This window comes from Furipterus horrens, unplaced genomic scaffold (genome assembly GCF_987537825.1).
Source record: "Furipterus horrens unplaced genomic scaffold, mFurHor1.1.pri manual_scaffold_2, whole genome shotgun sequence".
In the NCBI taxonomy this organism is placed as follows: domain Eukaryota; kingdom Metazoa; phylum Chordata; class Mammalia; order Chiroptera; family Furipteridae; genus Furipterus; species Furipterus horrens.
Window position 1 is genome coordinate 77,041,210 of NW_028327172.1, and position 17,887 is coordinate 77,059,096.

At 37.0% G+C, this 17,887-nt stretch overlaps 1 protein-coding gene across 3 annotated transcripts in view; it reads left to right on the plus strand.

The window, feature by feature from the left end:
- LOC150018859 (platelet-derived growth factor D-like) overlaps window positions 1–17,887 on the plus strand; it is a 261,545-nt gene that overhangs the window by 232,252 nt on the left and 11,406 nt on the right. The window contains exons 6-7 of one of the 3 annotated variants that reach the window (XM_090267873.1): window positions 421–635; window positions 4,529–5,215. In XM_090267873.1, coding sequence (XP_090123999.1) covers window positions 421–635; window positions 4,529–4,663 — 350 coding nt within the window. In that variant the 3' untranslated portion in view covers window positions 4,664–5,215. Of the gene's footprint in view, window positions 1–420; window positions 636–4,528; window positions 5,216–11,469; window positions 11,660–17,887 lie in introns of those variants that run through there. The other 2 variants (XM_090267874.1, XM_090267875.1) reach the window with 2 other exon arrangements.

A 17,887-nucleotide genomic window follows, 5' to 3' on the forward strand; every position in this document is an offset into this window, starting at 1 on the left:
TTCCCTAACATGTCCCTGATACAATTCTAATTATATTTAAGTAATATCAAGAAGAAATATTTAAAAGGCAATTATTTTAAATTGCTGATCACGTCATTATTTTTACCTCAGAACATTTTTTGCATTAAAAACGTTACAAGATAACTCGAGCCAATATACAGATGTAACCAAGTTTTTTAGTTTAGTTTAGTTTTGTTTTGTTTTTACTTGTTGATTTTTTGAAGGGCAGACAGAATCAAAAAGAAAAATTAGACTTTTCACCTCTGGTGTCTGGAGTAGTAATTGAGATCCCAAGTACACATTCAATCCTCGGGTTAAGATTGCCCTCACAGAATCTTCCCGCCCATTCCCCATAACACATGCTGAGAGTGTTTGCTTGCAGCTGTGCTCTTGCTCACACAGTGTGTGTGTCTCTTACAGTTGACCTGGACAGGCTCAATGATGACGCCAAGCGATACAGCTGCACTCCCAGGAATTACTCGGTAAACCTAAGAGAGGAGCTGAAGTTGACGAACGTGGTCTTCTTCCCACGTTGTCTCCTTGTGCAGCGCTGTGGAGGAAACTGTGGCTGTGGGACGGTCAACTGGAAGTCCTGCAAGTGCAATTCAGGGAAAACTGTGAAAAAGTATCACGAGGTATGTCACTCCCCAAGGTCTTTGTTATAGTGCTGCATCCAGCAGCTTCCGCTGCAAAAGTCATGGAACCTACAGGGTTCTCGGAGGCAGCACCATGGCATACAAATGTTTTCAGATTATTCACTGCACAGGGGCACCCAGCCAGGGGGATGATCAGGAGCTGAAATTATACTTGCACTAAATTTGTCAGCTAACAGCTCTGGGGAGGATCAAAATCCATCCTGAAGAAGGGACTCATTCTAATCCACGTGGGTTGACACAACCTTGTCAGAATACACATCTAATCAAATGTACGATGAAGTAACTTCAGAGCTTACTTGGCCTCCTTGTAGAAATATCATGTTATTTATTTACAAGTTAATACTGTAAAATCTAAGTTCCTTTAAGGAAATGCTAAGAGCCAAACTTTAATGCAATTAACTCATTAAAAAAATTAAGCAGAGTAAAGATAGCAAATAACTTGTCATAAAATAAGCATTGTCAGAGACTTTTTGATTCTGTAAATACTAAAGTATTTTTATTTTACAAATACTAATTTTCCTAAATACTACTGAGTGCTACCTTGGAAATCAGCTCTGAAGTTATGCAAAAATAATCAAATATAAATAAAAGAAATAAGAAAAACAAATATCCAAGGAGAGAGCAGTAATCTTTAATAATAATTATAATAACAAAGATTCATGAGCACCTAGTATGTGCCAGATACTATTATAAGTAATCATTAACTCACTTAGCAGTTTCTCAACACTGCTGTAAGGGGGAGGGTGATGCTATTTTTATTCTCTTTTTATAGGTGAGTAAACTGAGGCCTAAGAGGACTAGTAAGCTGACCAGTGTGACACAGTTGATAAATCACAGAGCCAGGACCTACTCTCTGATCCACTGGTTCCAGAGTGCATGTTCTTATTACTGGTAACACTGTGTTCTCACTTTTAAAGTATATAGCATTTATTGAGCATTAAAGAATAGACTTAGGGAAGTTAGAACTGCTCCTCAAAGTGACAGCAGCTTTATCACTTCCCGACTGTGGGAGCATATGCGAGTCACTGAAGTGTGGAGACTCAGTTTTCACACATGTGCAGTGGGAGTAAGAAAATATATCAGATAATCTCTTACAGGGTGGTTCTGGGCATCAAACAATACACTGCATATGAAATGTGTTTAAGATACGAAACATCAAATAGAAAAGGCTTAAAAATTCAAACTAAAATGTGAAGTAAACATTATTGTTAGGGATTGTTGTTTGAGTTGCTTTTTATCAGTATCCAAAACAACAACAAAAACAGATAGTGCTCCCTAAAAATACAACCTCCAGTTTTGTAAAACTGTTTTTGTTATCCTGAAAACAATAAAACAATAGTGAGCTAGGAGGTAACTCCTGAGCATAATGAAAATGGATACGTCACAACTGGTACTTTCCACTTGGGAAATGCAGGAAGCCGTGGGCCACTGACCACGCTTACCTTACACGGGGAAACACGTTATTTTAGACCTACATAGAACAAATTTATTTTTTTTAGAACATATTCTTTTAGTCACAAGAATTTCTTACTCCACCCCCACAGTTTTCAAAGGGAAAATAAGTCCTCATATCCGGAGAATGCTATCATCTGTGTTCATTGTGTTTTATATTTGTATGACCTGATGAACTCTAGATTGGATATTGTCCCTGCATTCATGAAGCAGAGTTTTGTAATGTTTAGTTATAACCTGAAGATGAATGTAGAAAGCAATAATCAGGTTAGAGTTAAAATAATCTAGGAAGTGGCAAGATCTCTACATAGTCATAACTGAGGAAAACATTCAAGTTCTGTCTTTGATATATTTGCAAAGTGTTTTATTTTCCTCTTGACTCTCTTGTCAGGTACAAGTTACAGCTTGATTTTTTAAATTCTGGATTGTGGAAACAGCAGAGTTAAACATACACTCAAAAGGACTCTCACCTCCCAGACAGGGTCCTTTTCTTAGTTCCTTTCTTGTTTCTGTAAACAATAGCTGTTACCTGTAAATTCCTGTAAACAATTAGTACCTAGAAGGGGAAGCCCTTGATCTCTTTGTTCAGTCAAACAAGCAGGCCTAAAATGTTGGCATCTTTTGAGACTTCTGTCAGAAGCATCTCTTTGAAACATGCATCATAATATTTTTATTTCTAGGAGTCTGCAGAGCTCAGTACAAAACCACTCTGCCAAGTGCTGGACAAAGGGATGAGACAGCACCAATCACTGAGTCAGTAGCTGCATACCTGGAAAAACAGGCCTGGCATGTTTCCCCTAAACTCCTAAAATACCCTTGAAGCATGTCACAGTGATCATTCTGCCGAGTGCCCTCTGGAAAAGAGCAGAAGGCTTGTTTCATTTCCAGAAATGCAGGCTGCTTGAGCTAGGCTAATTAGGCAGAAATCCTCATCCTTTACTCTATTAGTTCTATATATGTGTTCTTAACTCAGAGAAAGGAAAATGCAGGTTCTTCAGCTCCTGGTTATAACTGATGAGATGTGAAATGAGTTTCTATGAGAGATGATCACCCTTAAGGGTGACTAGAACTCATCACATAAACAGGCCTGTGTGATTCTCCACAGATACTTCAATGCTCAACATTTAAGGAATAAAATAAAAAAATTATAAAGCTCCTAATGAAGCCATTATCATTGCTTTATTCACAGGTCATGCTATTTCTCTTGTAGGGGTTGTAGCATTCTTCACTGTGCGATACAATGTTAGCATCTTTATTATTTTCTGTTCTCAAAAGTTTGTAGGAATTCTATTGAAGTATTTTTTTTCTTTTTCCTAACAACCATTCTATGCCTTTTGGAGTATATAGGATGTAAAAGATACACCTTAGGTAGTGATTTTTTAAATGCAGAAGACTCCAGGAAACATACAATATAAACAGTTAGAGGATGTTACATATCAGTTCTCATCTCCCCTTGATTATGCATGAAGATGAAGTAGGCTGTTTCCTAGAAATATGGTGACATTTTTTGTCAATATTTACTGTTTTTCATCGTTTGATCTCCTACGTCCATTCAGTCAACAGCTAAAAATTTGGGAAACAGCTGAGAGAGAGAGATAATAATTACTTAATTTTCTTTGTCCTTTCTCTCATGATTCTGTCACAAAGCTAATATAACCCCCTATATTAGTAGAACTTTCAGTAATAATGGGACTGTTTCATATCTGTACTGTCCAATATGGTAATCATTAGCAACATGTGGTTATGGGGCACTCGAACTATATGTAACACACATAAGAAACAAAATTTTTTATTTTATTTACCTTTAAGTAACATTAATGTAAATACCTACATATAGCTAAGATTAACCCTATTGAACACATAAGCCTGTTTCTGACACATTTACAACATCTAGAATCTTTCTTGTCTCTGCACAGAATTAAAAAATGACTTTAGAGGATTCTTTTTATTTTAAAGTAGAATTTCATATTAAAAATTGCTCCCTATTAGTTCGAGCTAGAGATGTAGACAGATATTTATAAATGAAACAGATATTTATAAATATTTGTTTATAAATAGATATTTATAAATAATTAGAGGTAATAAAATATTGAGTTTCAGACTTGAGATAAAAGAACAGTAATCTTAGTTTTTACATGCTTTAACTATCTGTTATTGGAAAAAATTTAGCTAAATTTGTTGAGACCAAGAAGACAAACACATTTTTTTTCCAGTTTATACTCTATGCTAAAGGCAGTGAGAGTTTGGGTTATGCTATAACTAATAACAAAATTCTAGAAAATCTCTTTGTTATTTTTTTCTGGAACTATCATTTCCAAGGCTTATATAGAGTCCCCTGTTTCCTTCCTTCTTTCCCTTTCTCCTACTTTGAGTGAAACTAGGTGAAAGCTCTTTTTCAAGTTGTTTCTGTGTCTTCCTAGAGACAGGGCGATAGAGGAAAAACTTGTATGATTGAAAGAGAGAAGATGTGGATTCTGGTTCCAGCTTTGCTGCATGGGAGGCCACCGAGGGCCAGCCAAGCCAACCCTCCCAGGGCCTTGGTTTTCCTCACTTAGAACCTTCAATTCTGAGTTCTGAGGCAGCCCTGAAATTACCTGATGTCCATTAACTGTTATGCTCTTCCCTAGCCCCAAATCTCATCTTACTGAAATTGTGTAAGGAATATAAACAAATTGATGGTTGAAATACTAGATAAATACAAAAGAATAAAGTTATGATCTGGAACAGTTAATGTTTATAGAAAAGATAATTCACTCATCAATAATAACACCTGTGCTCCTTACCTCCTGGGGGTACTGTGTGAATAAAAGCATCTGTAGACTGTTAAGCACACAACAGATGTGAGTGAGATTTTCTGTGTACATTTTCTGGCTTTCTCAGTTCTGACTTCCTCACCTCCCAAGTGAATGGGCTCCGTTGAAGTACTATAAAATGCATACATTCTTTCCCTTCCAGATCTAACTGCACATCAGTCCTTCCTGCCAGAGATTAGCAAACCTGTCCTGGGGCATCATATGTCTCAGATAAATGAGACCCACCTGTGTCATGAATGGTTCTCAGGTGCTGAAACTTGGTGCCCAGCTAGGTTTCCATTATATTTTCTGCAATGGGTAAGCTGAAAATGTAGTCACTAGTTCTCTAAGACGCTGTCAAAATCATTTGACTATTTAGTTTCGTAAAGGAGAGGACTGCACCAAAGTATACCCTATGATAACCTCAGGGTACTCACAGAAAACTTCTATTAGAAGTAAATATTCACAAATATCAAGATTATATTTTCAAAATTCATGGAAGTTTTATAGCTCCTCACTGTAAACCCAGTCTTTGATCACTTTCAAGCTTAATTCGTCAGCAAAACATTACTGAACATGTTGTCATTTGTCTTTTTTTAATTGAATGCTATGTCTTGTAATTTGGTATCAGTTCTTTCATTACATGGCCCAGTCTATGCTGCAACTACCTCCCTGCAAGCTGGGCAGTTACGCTGGTAGAAAATAATGTTATTCCTTCTCAAAGTAGTTTTGCTTGTAGTCGTTTTCAGAAAAATTGACTACCAGGCCTTAAAATCTTAACTCTGCACATTTTTTATATAATCTACAAGCATGAAGAAGTCAAAATGGAAGCAAAAAATATGAAGTGCTCTTTTATTTTCTTAAGATAAGAAACTGTGTGTGTACTGAACAGTGCCTGCTTCAGAAGTTGGGTAGAATCTTAAATAAACTCTCAATGATTCAGGTTTATTATACATTGAATTTGTCCTGAAATATGTACTTGTGTTTCTGTGTCAGCCATTAATTTGAGAACTGTTACAAGGCCTTAACAACCTTTTTTTTTTAACATTCCCAATAAGCAAGAACCCAACTCAGCAGATAGCTTTTCTGCCTGGTGACATTTATTAGTGTATAGTTTTATGGCAATGATTCATTCCATGGTATATTGGCACTGTAGTTAAATATCATTTGTGATATGGTAATTTGCAAAATGAGCACTTTTGGCTTTGTGTAGTGGTATGAAAGCTACCAACTGGCTCTGTCATTCTCCATTTAATAAAAGTCAACTTTCCCTGGCTTCACGTGATTTTCCAGGTGGTGAAGAGGAGTCGAGATTTCTATTTTCACCCATAGGTGATAAGAAATGACTGGCTGTTCTTCAGTAAATTTTTATTTCAGTGTGTGCTTGGAGCTGTGAATCATAGCTCAGAAAATAGGAAATCATTTTGAGATGGTTCCTATTAACAAATGTCCAACAGCAGCTGTAATTAATGCAATGATTTCCTTCCTTTAAAGTTGACCAAATAACCCATAACTAGTCAGTTTTCTTTCTGAGATAAAGGCTCTTCATTTTTGTTTTAACTTTCCACCATCTTGCAGATCAGTTTTGTTCTTTCCCCTTTCAACGCTGTGTACCTGAACTTAAGACTATTATATGGTCTGAAAGCTTTGAACATCCATGCTGTGATCAGCCAATAAAGCAGTCCAATTTTCACTTTGTTCAAACAGTGCTTTCCTGTCTTGTCTGGGAAACTGTCTGCCAATTCATTTTTCTCTTATCAGCAAAACATATATGCTGTGCTCACATTGCTTAATATAAAACACAAGGAAAATCCCTGAACAATCAGCAGATGAGTTAGAAAAACTGTCCAGGCTCTGCTCTCATTCCCAAGCACCCTCTCTTGTTTGCAATCAAATGAGGAAGCAAATCGGCAGAACACTGATTTTATAGGTGCCACTCATTGCAACTTATTAAGCTTTCATAATGGCCTTCTTTAAACAGAGAGTATTTATCATATGCTCATCTTCTTAGAAATCACTTTTCTCCCCTGCATCTGCCAGCCCCCCAATCTGGTTTACATGCAGACAGTCTTGGACAATAGCAGCTAATTCGTATTGAAGAGATTATTGGCAAAACTGCAGGACTCCAATCTCTAACCACTTCTTGGGCACTCTGACCAAATATGGCACAGTAGGGCTTTCTTATCTGTCATAGGCAGGCCACTGAATACCCCACAAGATAATTAATACATTCTTCAACCAATGCTTTTATTACTTATTTTTTTCACAAAGAAGCAATGTCCATTATTTTCTATAGTTACCCAACAGGAAAGAACACGGGAGCAGTGAAAGACCAATGTCAACGTAATTCTGTTCTCAGTGCTTTCAAGTTTATTTCAGAAATGTGAAAGGATTAAAAGTGGTCCAAAACATGGTCCACTCTTGACCTCAGGTTTATTTCCTGGTTTGTTTGTTTTGTCCCCCGTGTTTGTCGGAGGTAGAATAGAGGAGATGCAGGGAGGATGTAAAAAGGAAAAATCATGCACATACACCCCCTTCTGCATTTAGGGTATCCACTACCACCTTCACCCAGGAGGCTTCTTTAGCAGCTACTGTGTTGTCAGCATGTTTCCTCACTGTACAAACAAAATTGCAATTTCATAGGTAAGGATAAGCTAGTCTCAAATTCTGGATCTGCCAATTACTAGCTCCGTGACTTTGGGCAAGTAACTTAATCTCTCTCTTTTCTTATCTGTGAATAAAATGATACTTAATAGTACCTAGTAGCATTGCAATGAACTCCAAATTATTTAATATTTTTAAAGTTGCTTATAACGGTTTATGGCAATAGCGTTAGTGATTATTTTTGATATTCTTGCCCTCAAAGCTCTTATAATCCAATTAATAGAGAGAATGAATAATAAATCATGTAAAATTGTGTGACACATATGTTAAGTGCAAAATTGCAGGAGAAAAAGATAGCAATGTAATTAGCTATTAAAACTGGTATTTGTACTAGCATTACCAAGATCAAATACTTCTGAGTCTTTATTCCTCCCTCATAAACTCTCTTAGGGTGTTCATTTCCCCCCAGATTTTGTCCTCATAAGTATTAGTTTGAAGCTATGCTACAAATGAGCCTCCATGTTCCACTCCCTGTTAATAGACCCCAGGCTTCCTAGTAGATTGAACATTGAATGATGCCAGTGATTTATTCTCCCCACTGGACCTGCCATGGAACAACATGGCTAAATGCTAAAGGGTATACTATCATGCATGAGTTCTAAGGACTCTGGGCCTATTTCTCCTAGTAGATGGTTTTGGTTTCTTTGTGATTTGAAACAGGTAACGTGAGGAGGAGAAAATTACTGGAAATATAATCCATTGTAAAGAATTGTGAGGGTGCCTTGCAAAGTCATGCAGACATGAAAGCAAGTTTTCACTGCATCTAACTTTCATACAAGGCCAAAGTATATCAGCAAATTATATCTTGTCTCCCCTCTAGCTCACACTTGGGGCCACACCCACCTTTGAGTCATAAAAGGAAATCATAAGCACATTGCGGAGGCACTGAGTCAGAGTGTTCTAGGAGCCTAGATGAAAAAGCCCTGCTCCCAGGTCCAAGTCCCTAAGAGACTCATAGCCCACTTTAAAGCCTCAGTTCTCTAATCTATAAGATGGTGAGGTTTTTCTGAGGGCCAAAGAAGTAGTGCATGTGTGCAAATTCTTTGAAAACTGAATAATGATACAGTTGTATGGTATGATATGACAGAGTTTAGAGTCTAAGAGGAAAATAGAGCAAAATTGATAGTGAAGGCTAACTGGGCCCTAAGAACCTAAAGAAGAAATGCAATTAGCATGTGATGACTAATGTTTGACTTTAGTGAAAGTCACAGCAGGGAAGAAGAGTTAGCTTCAATTTAAACTTACTAATTAAAAAATATATGTTTAAACTTACTAATTTAAACAATTGAGAATATACTTTATTAATTTAAAAAATACTGTCTTGATACACAAATGTTAATGTACAAAGATTTTAGTGGAGCCAGATCTGTTTTGAATTGTACAAGGTATTATATATTAATATATATGTAAAAACATAAACACATTTTCATTTATTTGTGGCTGGCTGCTAATGACTTTCATTAGGGAAAAATGTTGTACATCAATTAAAAATTAAGGACTTCCAGCCAAGATGGAGGACTAAACAGACACCCTACATCTCCCTCCACAACTAAGAAGGAATACAACTACCTCAAAACTAGAGACAACCAGAAGTTCCAGAAAATCAAGCTGCATGGAAATGCAACGAAGATATGAAGAAGAAATACTCATACAAACAGGCAGGAGGAATGGAGCGGATGTGGTGTGGTGGCAGCAGCAGTGGTGGCAGCAGTGACAGCAGCAGACCAGCAGAAAATGCAGCCAAACATTTTAAAAAGTTGAGAGGAATACCTAGGGAGCACTCCCAGCACTAGGCCAGAATGCACAGCTCATGGTTCTAGAGCTGGGGACAATAAAGCCTCATTGCTTCTGACTGTGCAAACCAGTGGGAGTTGGGGTGGAGGAAGAAACTGCTGGTGTCTCAGCAGAGTCCGCTTATTTAAAGGACCACCACGGACCTAGAATATCTGCAGACCCACCCACTCTGGGAATGGTGGCCAGGGCAACAGCTAGAGAGGTGGCAGTTCCATACAAAATGGGAGAAGTGCCTGGAAAAGGGGCAAGTGCTGAGCAAGTGGCATTGTTTCCTCTCAGACGCTTCCCCCACACAAAGCACCACAACGTGGAGAATACAGATCACCCTGTACTGATGAATACCTAAGGATTCGCCCCTTACAACTTAACAGGTGCAACAGCTCTACCTAAGACACAGAGGCAAACAAACACAGAAGCCTGTCAAGATGAGAGGACATAGAAATATGACCCAAAAGGGGGAATGGATCAAGGTTCCCGTGGGAGAAATAAGTGATGAAGAGATAACCTAACAGATGAAGACTTCAAAACACTGGTGATAAAGATGATCACAGACTTGACAGATATGCTTAAGTATGGCAAAAGCATAAGGGAAGAAGTAAAGGCTATGTGAAATGAAACGAAGGAAGATCCACACAAAACCAATGGTGAAGAGAAGAAAACTGGGGTTCAAATCAATGATTTAGAATATAAAGAAGAAAAAAAATAGGTGACCAGTAAAAAATGAGAAAACAAGAATTGAAAAAAATAAGGAGAGGCTTAGGAACCTCTGGGACAACTTTAAACTTACCAACATCCAAATCATAGGGGTGCCAGAAGGAGAAGAGGAAGAACTAGAAATTGAAAGCTTATGTGAAAAAATAATGAAGGAAAAAATTCCCATATTTGGCAAAGGAAATATACATATAAGTCCAGGAAGCACAAAGAGTCCCAAATAAGCTAGACCCAAAGAAGACCACAGCAAGACACATCATACTTAAAATGTCAAAAGTTAAAGATAAAGAGAGAATCTTAAAAGAGCAAGAGAAAAGCAGAGAGTTACCTACAAAGGGGCACCTATAAGACTATCAGCTGATTTCTCAAAAGAAACCTTGTAGGCAAGAAGGTACTGGCAAGAAGTATTCAATGTGATGAAAAGCAGGACCTACAACCAAGACTACTCTATCCAGCAAAGTTATCATTTAGAATGGAAGGGCAGATTAAATGCTTCCCAGAAAAGGTAAAGCTAAAGGAGTTCATCATCACCAAGCCATTATTATATGAAATGTTAAAGGGACTTATTTAAGAAAAAGAAGATCAAAACTATGAACACTAAAATGACAACAAACTCAACTTTCAACAACTGAATCTAAAAAATAAAAACAAAACAACTAAGCAAACAACTGGAACAGGAACAGAATTATAGTTGTGGGGATTATTTGCAGGGTTATCAGCTGGAGGGGGAAGAGGGAGAAATGGGGAAATGGTGTAGGGACTAAGAAGCATAATTGGTTGGTACAAATTAGACAGGGGGAAGTTAAGAATAATACAGGAAAGGGTGGAGCCAAAGAACTTATATGCATGACCCATGGTCATGAACTAAGTGGGGTGGGATTGCTGGAGGGAAGGGTAGGTACTGGGCAAATGGGAGTAAAGGGAAAAGAAATTGGGACTACAGTAACAACATAATCAATAAAATATACTTTTAAAAAAGGCAATAAAAATAAAAAATTTTTAGCCATACTGGTATATTATGTTCATGACTTTATTCATTGTGATGTCTACAAAAATAAGAATATGCTTAGTATTGTTATTTATTCATAACATATGCTTTGGCTGAAGAATCATTATGACAATATTTGGGACAGCACCTGGGACAAAGCAGGCTCTTAGGAAGCTATCGATAAATACCTGCAAGAACACCTGAGGTCATCTTGGTACTGCAGGTAGGTAACAGGAGGTATTACTCTGTGATTAGTTTTCCCTCCCACCTCAAGGAGTTGATGATTGTAAAAATATTTACATGTGTGAATTCTAAAGAGGATTTTCAAAGGGTTAAGAACCAGTTGTCACAAAGAGAATAAGTGGTATCTACTCTAATGGTTTTCTAACAGAAAATATATTTATTCTCCTAGGTATTAAAGTTTGAGCCTGGCCGTTTCAGGAGGAGGGAGAGACCAAATTCCATGACCCTCGTTGATATCCAATTGGATCACCATGAGCGGTGTGATTGTATTTGCAGCTCCAGACCACCTCGATAAATGAATATGCACATACATTAAGCATGAAATATCTTTTAGTTAAGGAGGGTGTGGTGAGGGTCCCTTTTCCCACCAGCAAACAAACTTACTACAAGCCTGCAAAGCAATAAATACGAGTGGTTGCTGAGTTCCAGCCTAGCTTTGTTAGTGTCACGGCAAGTAGAAAGGTATATCATCAACCTCTATATCCAAGAATATAGGACTGAGTTTAATAATAGTGCCTGAGGATATATCCATGTCTTCATGTAAACAGATCATATGGTTTATCATTATATGTAACCAGGTATACCAGAGCTTACAATAAGGTTGATTCATTTAGATCATAAGAGACATATTAAATACATGAAACATGTCTTTGAAATATTTGGAAGATTAGTTTATTCTTAAATTTTGAATCACAAAACAATTTTGTATCTTGCTCTTCTAAAGAAAGCACCTTATATAGTAAAAATCAATAGATAAGCTTTTTTTATGTATACATCTTAATTATTAAAAAAGGAAAAATACAGTTTCTGGGGAAAAGGCACATACCAAACCATTTTTTTTTCCATGAGATACACTACATATTCACCTATGTGGACAATAATTACCTGTCTTCAAAAGCATGCCATAATAATATAGGTACTTTAGAAATTAAGTCATCGGGTCTTCTTTTTCTGCATCTTGCTGAGGCATTCAAATCCATATAACACCAGTCTCAGAAAGTTTTTTCTCAGAAGCTTTATCATTATAATCCTACAGAAGACAATGTATAAGCTGCAGCAGAAATTTTAATTGTTTTCAAAAACCCATCCATGAAAGTAACTTCTTTGGAGGATAGCATGGAGACTCTGCATGAGCCTTTTAGGAAACTGTTCATTGAAAGATTTGGGCAGTTAAAAGTCAAAAAATTAAACATTGAAGTATTAACCTAACTGGAAAATAGATGGAATATTTGTTATGATCCATAGTTAATAATGGATTCGAACTCTCCAAACTATGCTAATTAAATTTATATATTTTGCTTTTGTGTCCCTGTCTCTTTGATATACAGACATGGATTTACAATGGCATTTTGTATCTGACAAGCCATCATGGATTATTTATAGCCTGAAAGCTTTTGCGTATTAAAACAACCCAAAGTCACTGATGTAATCCCTGATCATGTAGTCGCTCACCATCTCTGATTCCCTGTTTCTGAACTAAGTGAAAGCAGATCTGGGGTCTCTAGTTCTTTTCCAAATCTATGGAGCTTGTTCTAAAAAGACGGACCGCAAATTGTGAGTGCGTGCGTTTGGCCCTGCTCTACCACTCGAAACCTGTTTTTGCATTAATGGTTATCATCGGTGTTTAGAGGAATTTTTCCTCCCTGGCTCCTTACAGTCTATTTTAAAGGAGACTGACTCCAGGAGAAGGAAGTGATTCATCCTTCTCCAAAGTAAGATACTTAAGAGAGCAACACTGAAATCAAGATAGCTCAGGGGCTGCTCAGAGAGAATTACATTTTTCTTCCTGCTGTGAAAGAGAAAAGGAGAGCCAATTTCTTCCAGAGTGCAGGGCCCTATTGACTAAAACCAGTTTCAGTGAGAGCTATGTGACAAGAGCTTGTTAAGTCCCTGTGTCAGGTGAGTGGCCACAGTACACTTGGATTTTTAAACATGGTGCTCTCAGTACCAAATTCTCAACTATGCTTAGCTCATTTCTTCTCAGTTCTTTGAGATGAAAGGCCAATGATTCTTGAAGATATACCTTCAAATTTTTCCTAAAAGTATCCAGTGTTTTTACCTCAGGGGGTGAATGATAAAATTAAGTAGAGATTGTTCAGTTGTCTAAAATCCCAGAGTGTAATCAGAAATAGCTGAGACAGAACACTGTAATAATCAAGAATCACTCTTCCCCTTCATGACCATTTTCAAGTTTCCTATGAAAATATTGGATTCCTGTACCAAAATCAAAATGTGGTACATCACACTAACTTGTTCAGCTTACATCATATCTGTAAGTATGAAAAATTAGAGTGTTCAACCCAATTTTCAATAAACCTTTTAGCCTACAATTACCGGGATGGTTTTCAGTTAAAGCTCTATCTGTTCTTTTTATTTATTAGCTGAATGAAATGGAAGCAGGCATATTCACTCACTTCTTTTTCTTTTCCTTGTTGTTTTATTAAGACTTCTCCCTTCGTTATCTGTTATCTATTACACTTCCAACATGTAACCAATAAATCTGTTTCATTTCCATCAAAGGAATAAAAAACTCACTGTACAAATTACATTCCAGAACAATCCCTAATAAATCCACCTGAAATAATGCCTTTCATTCAATATGTTTTTATAGGTCAAAACACTTTCAAAAGTAGAATTTTTGTTTTTGTCATATTGGTAACATTCAGCTTTTTCCACTCACAGCAAATGTAATATGCCTCTTCATGAAAAATAAATGTCACTTTTGAAGAAAAGTGTACTCCATTATTTAGTATTCCACTGTAGCTTTAAAAGGTATATAATGTTGCAAGCTTACTTTTGCAAATGCATGAACCGATTTGGAGTGATAACATCTGATTTCTGAAGGCAGAGTTTTAGAATGTTGAGAGAGCACAAAACTCGTACACTGAAAATAGGGTTCTACTCTATCCCTGCCTTAAAGCCAGGCACCAAGGTGGGTCTTGGCTTCTGTTGTTCTCTTAGTGCTTTTGTTGCTTCTCTGTATGACTGTTTCCCCTCAGGCCTTTAAATGAAATACATTCTCCTCTGACATTGCTCACTTGAGAGGTCACAGCCCATCTCTTCCTGTGAGACCTGAAATCAATAACATCACAGACGCATTTTCCTTTTGTCCATCCTCACTGCTTTCCCATCTAGATGGACATCCTAGTGAGTGGGTGAGTGGTGTCAGCTCAGGGAGACCAGTTTAGGAGCTGCACTCATAGAAAATTTGGTTTATAATTTGGGTTGGAGGGGAAGTATAGAGAACTCTTCTCTCCACAAAACAATTTTTTGCTTTTGCTTTTAGCTTAGTCTTTATCATCATGCTACTGGAGACAGGACTAGAGCTGCACAGTGCTGGGTGAAACTCCACGACTTTATTTAGTTTAGTGGTTTTGGGTTGTTTGGGGAAAAAGGAGTAGAAACATATGTATGATTTAGCAAGAATCAATTTTACACGGAAAGAGAAGTTAGTGTGAGGGTGGGACAGGAAAAAGATCAAATAATGCTGTGCATAGTAGTTAATTCAGATAACTTGGATTTTTATGTAAAAAACTCATACTAGACATATACATAAGCAATGTTTTAATGCAAAGGCATTAAGAATTTTATTTCACTTCCTGAAATGTGCAGGTTTCCAGTTTTACTCTAGGAATAATTCAACAGACATATAAATGGTTCATATTATCCTAGGGTCTTCTGGTAGAGTATTTAATTAAAATGCATAGATTAGTATTCATGCCTCAATCCTTGGAAGTATGATTTTATTTATTGACAGCTCTGGTCAAATATGCTGGGAGAGAAAATATTTATAACTCACTGGTTTTATTGACATTCACTTAAATTCTATTGTTTTTAAAGATCAGGTTAAAGACTACACAAGCCTTCAAAACTTGATATAACATCCTGGGGTATTTCCCAAATATAATAGTTAGATATCAACATGGATAAGCAATTAACTGCTTACAACTATGTTTGCTGTTTATGTTACAGTTCTGATTTTGCAAATCAAATTTTATCTTGTTAAAAATAAATTTTATTTCTATAGAATTCTCTGAAAATTATTTTGCAGATTACATTCAAAGGAAGTGGAGCTGAGTCCATAATAAAAGTTACTGTGCTCAGTGAGCAAGTTATGAGCCAAGAATTCTTCATTTTCTAATAAAACATTAGACTTTCCAATTATTTTAAACTGTTAAATTGTTTGCCAGCTTTAGTGGCCAGGATCCAAATGTTAAAATCACTTTTGAATTCAATTTGTATTTTAAATAATGCTTATAATACAAATTCTCTTTTGAGGACTAAAGTCTAGGTCATATTCTCTAACCTATATCTTTGGTTGAGGCCAAATTACAAATTTATACTCTTCTAATATCTTCTAGCCTTTCTTGTTTGCCCTGTTACTTCCACATTTCTCCTCTTTCTCTACCCACAAATCTTCAAGTCAGACTTAGGATCGATGTCTACTTCAGGAAGGTACAGGAGGTCATTTGAGGAGATCAGGACATCAAATGCACCATTTCCCAACTGAGCAAGTAATAAGGCTGAAATTGCCAACTCTTAAGAAATCACTGCTTTTTGAAAGTTGAACACATCAAGTGAATGTTTTCCAATATTTTCCTTTTGGGTACAAATCTCAGAATATGGTAGTGCATATTTATTGACTTCTATTAAATGAAATTTAGCCACATTCAATATGGGGAAGTTATTAATTTAAATGTTTTAATTAGTCATTCAACAACAAAATATGTTAAAGTACACTATCCAGAATGCTTTGGGGTTGAAAACACAAGGTCCACAACAGAGGATAAAATTATAGAAAGATGTTGTAGGTGGCATAAACAAAAAGAACCAAGACCCTCCAGCAAATATATAGGTGAATGTAAGGAGTTTAAAGAATAGAGAGTTAGGTAAGCTCCTGGGTACACAAAGTCCCATGTGATAGCTAGCAAAAAATTTGTCTTTTACATGCAGGAGAGGAAGCCATGAGGCTTTCTGAGCATAGGGTGGGCTACAACTATGAGAAAGAAGACCTTGGGTTTACTGACAAGTCTGCCACTTTCTGTACCTATGTTTTTTCATTTACAAAATCAGAAGGATAGTATGTCCTATAGGTCCTTTCAATAGAACAATTTTGCAATTTTGGAAAATTCTTCAAGAAGGATGGGGGCAGGTTTATAAATTAGGAAGCTCCCCAAAGTTCCAGGGAATGAGACAAGGAGAGAAGTGAGACCTCAGAGACTGGAAGGAAATAGGCCCCCTTTGGTTGGGCAGACTGTGCGTTGCAAATCTCTATGAGATTCTATTTGCATAGACTAAGATGGCAAGAAAGATGAATAAGAGGATTCAAAGGTCCTAATAACTAAATGGGAGGTCAGTGCAGTCTTGGGAGCTGTCCTGGGGGAAGAAGACATGTGAGTTGGAATGTGAGAAAATGTATTCTCCTTGAAAAACTAAGGAGGAAGGAAGGAGAAGCTAATTTTGAGAGAAGAGAGCATGTTCTCTAGGAAGAACTAAGGCTTGTAATGTTCACTGGTAGTCATCTTTAGAGTGAAGAGGCTAGAACCATGAGAAGATGAAGGTAGAACCTGAAGGACATCCGTAATCACAGAGAACAGGAAAAAGAGAGGAATTCAGAAAGCTCACAACTATGTCTTCCAAAGCTTGGTAAATACTTAGAGAAGGCTAGTGAGCCCACTTAGCCCAGCACTGTGCCAGACTATACAGATTTAGAAAAGAACAAAACAGCCATCCTTTCTGCTCTTCCCAAACTACTATTAAACAAAAAATTAAATAAATAAGTATATTTGTTAAAAGCAAAAGCATAACATGGGATAACATTAAAAGATAGAATTTGGATCAGGGACAGAGGGGGTTTCCTTAAGAAGATGACATTGGATCAGAAACAGAAAGTTGAATAAATATTAGCAATGGGGAAAGTGGAAGGAAAGTGAGGCATTAATATGGTCGCATTAGAAAAAAACATTTTTGTGTGTGTCTGGATTAGAGATATTTTGAATGTTTAATGAACCAGACAGGTGTTGAAAGAGAGGTGAAGGTAGTTGTTAAGTATTTTCCCGAGGCTTCTGGCATAACAAACTGGAAAAGGAGAGGTGCCATTTGTTGAGGTGGGGACATGGGATTAGGAGATTTGGGGGAGATCAAGAATTCAGTGTGAGATATTAATGTCAAATGGTCTTTGACATATCCAGTTGAAGATATTAAATAGACAGGTCTGTGGTCTGGAGCTTTGAAGAGGGATCTGGGAATGAGATGTAAATCTGGGCATCATTAACATGTAGCTATTAAAAGCCACAGGAATGGTTGAGTCACTTAGGGAAGGGGGAATATTGTGGAGGAAATAATCACAGGGAAATTGTAAGAGTATAAAATTACCCTGAGTACCAGAGGAAGAAATTGCTCCAAGGGGAATGGGCCAATTTTATCAAGTATTGCAGAGAAGATGTAGGAGACACCTACTGATTTAACTGCCCTAAAACACTCCTCCCTATTCTCACCTCCACTCCTTTTCTGGGAAAAGCCACTTTATAGTGGCACTGTGCAATAGAAATTTGTGATGATGAGAATGTAGTATATCTGCACTGTCC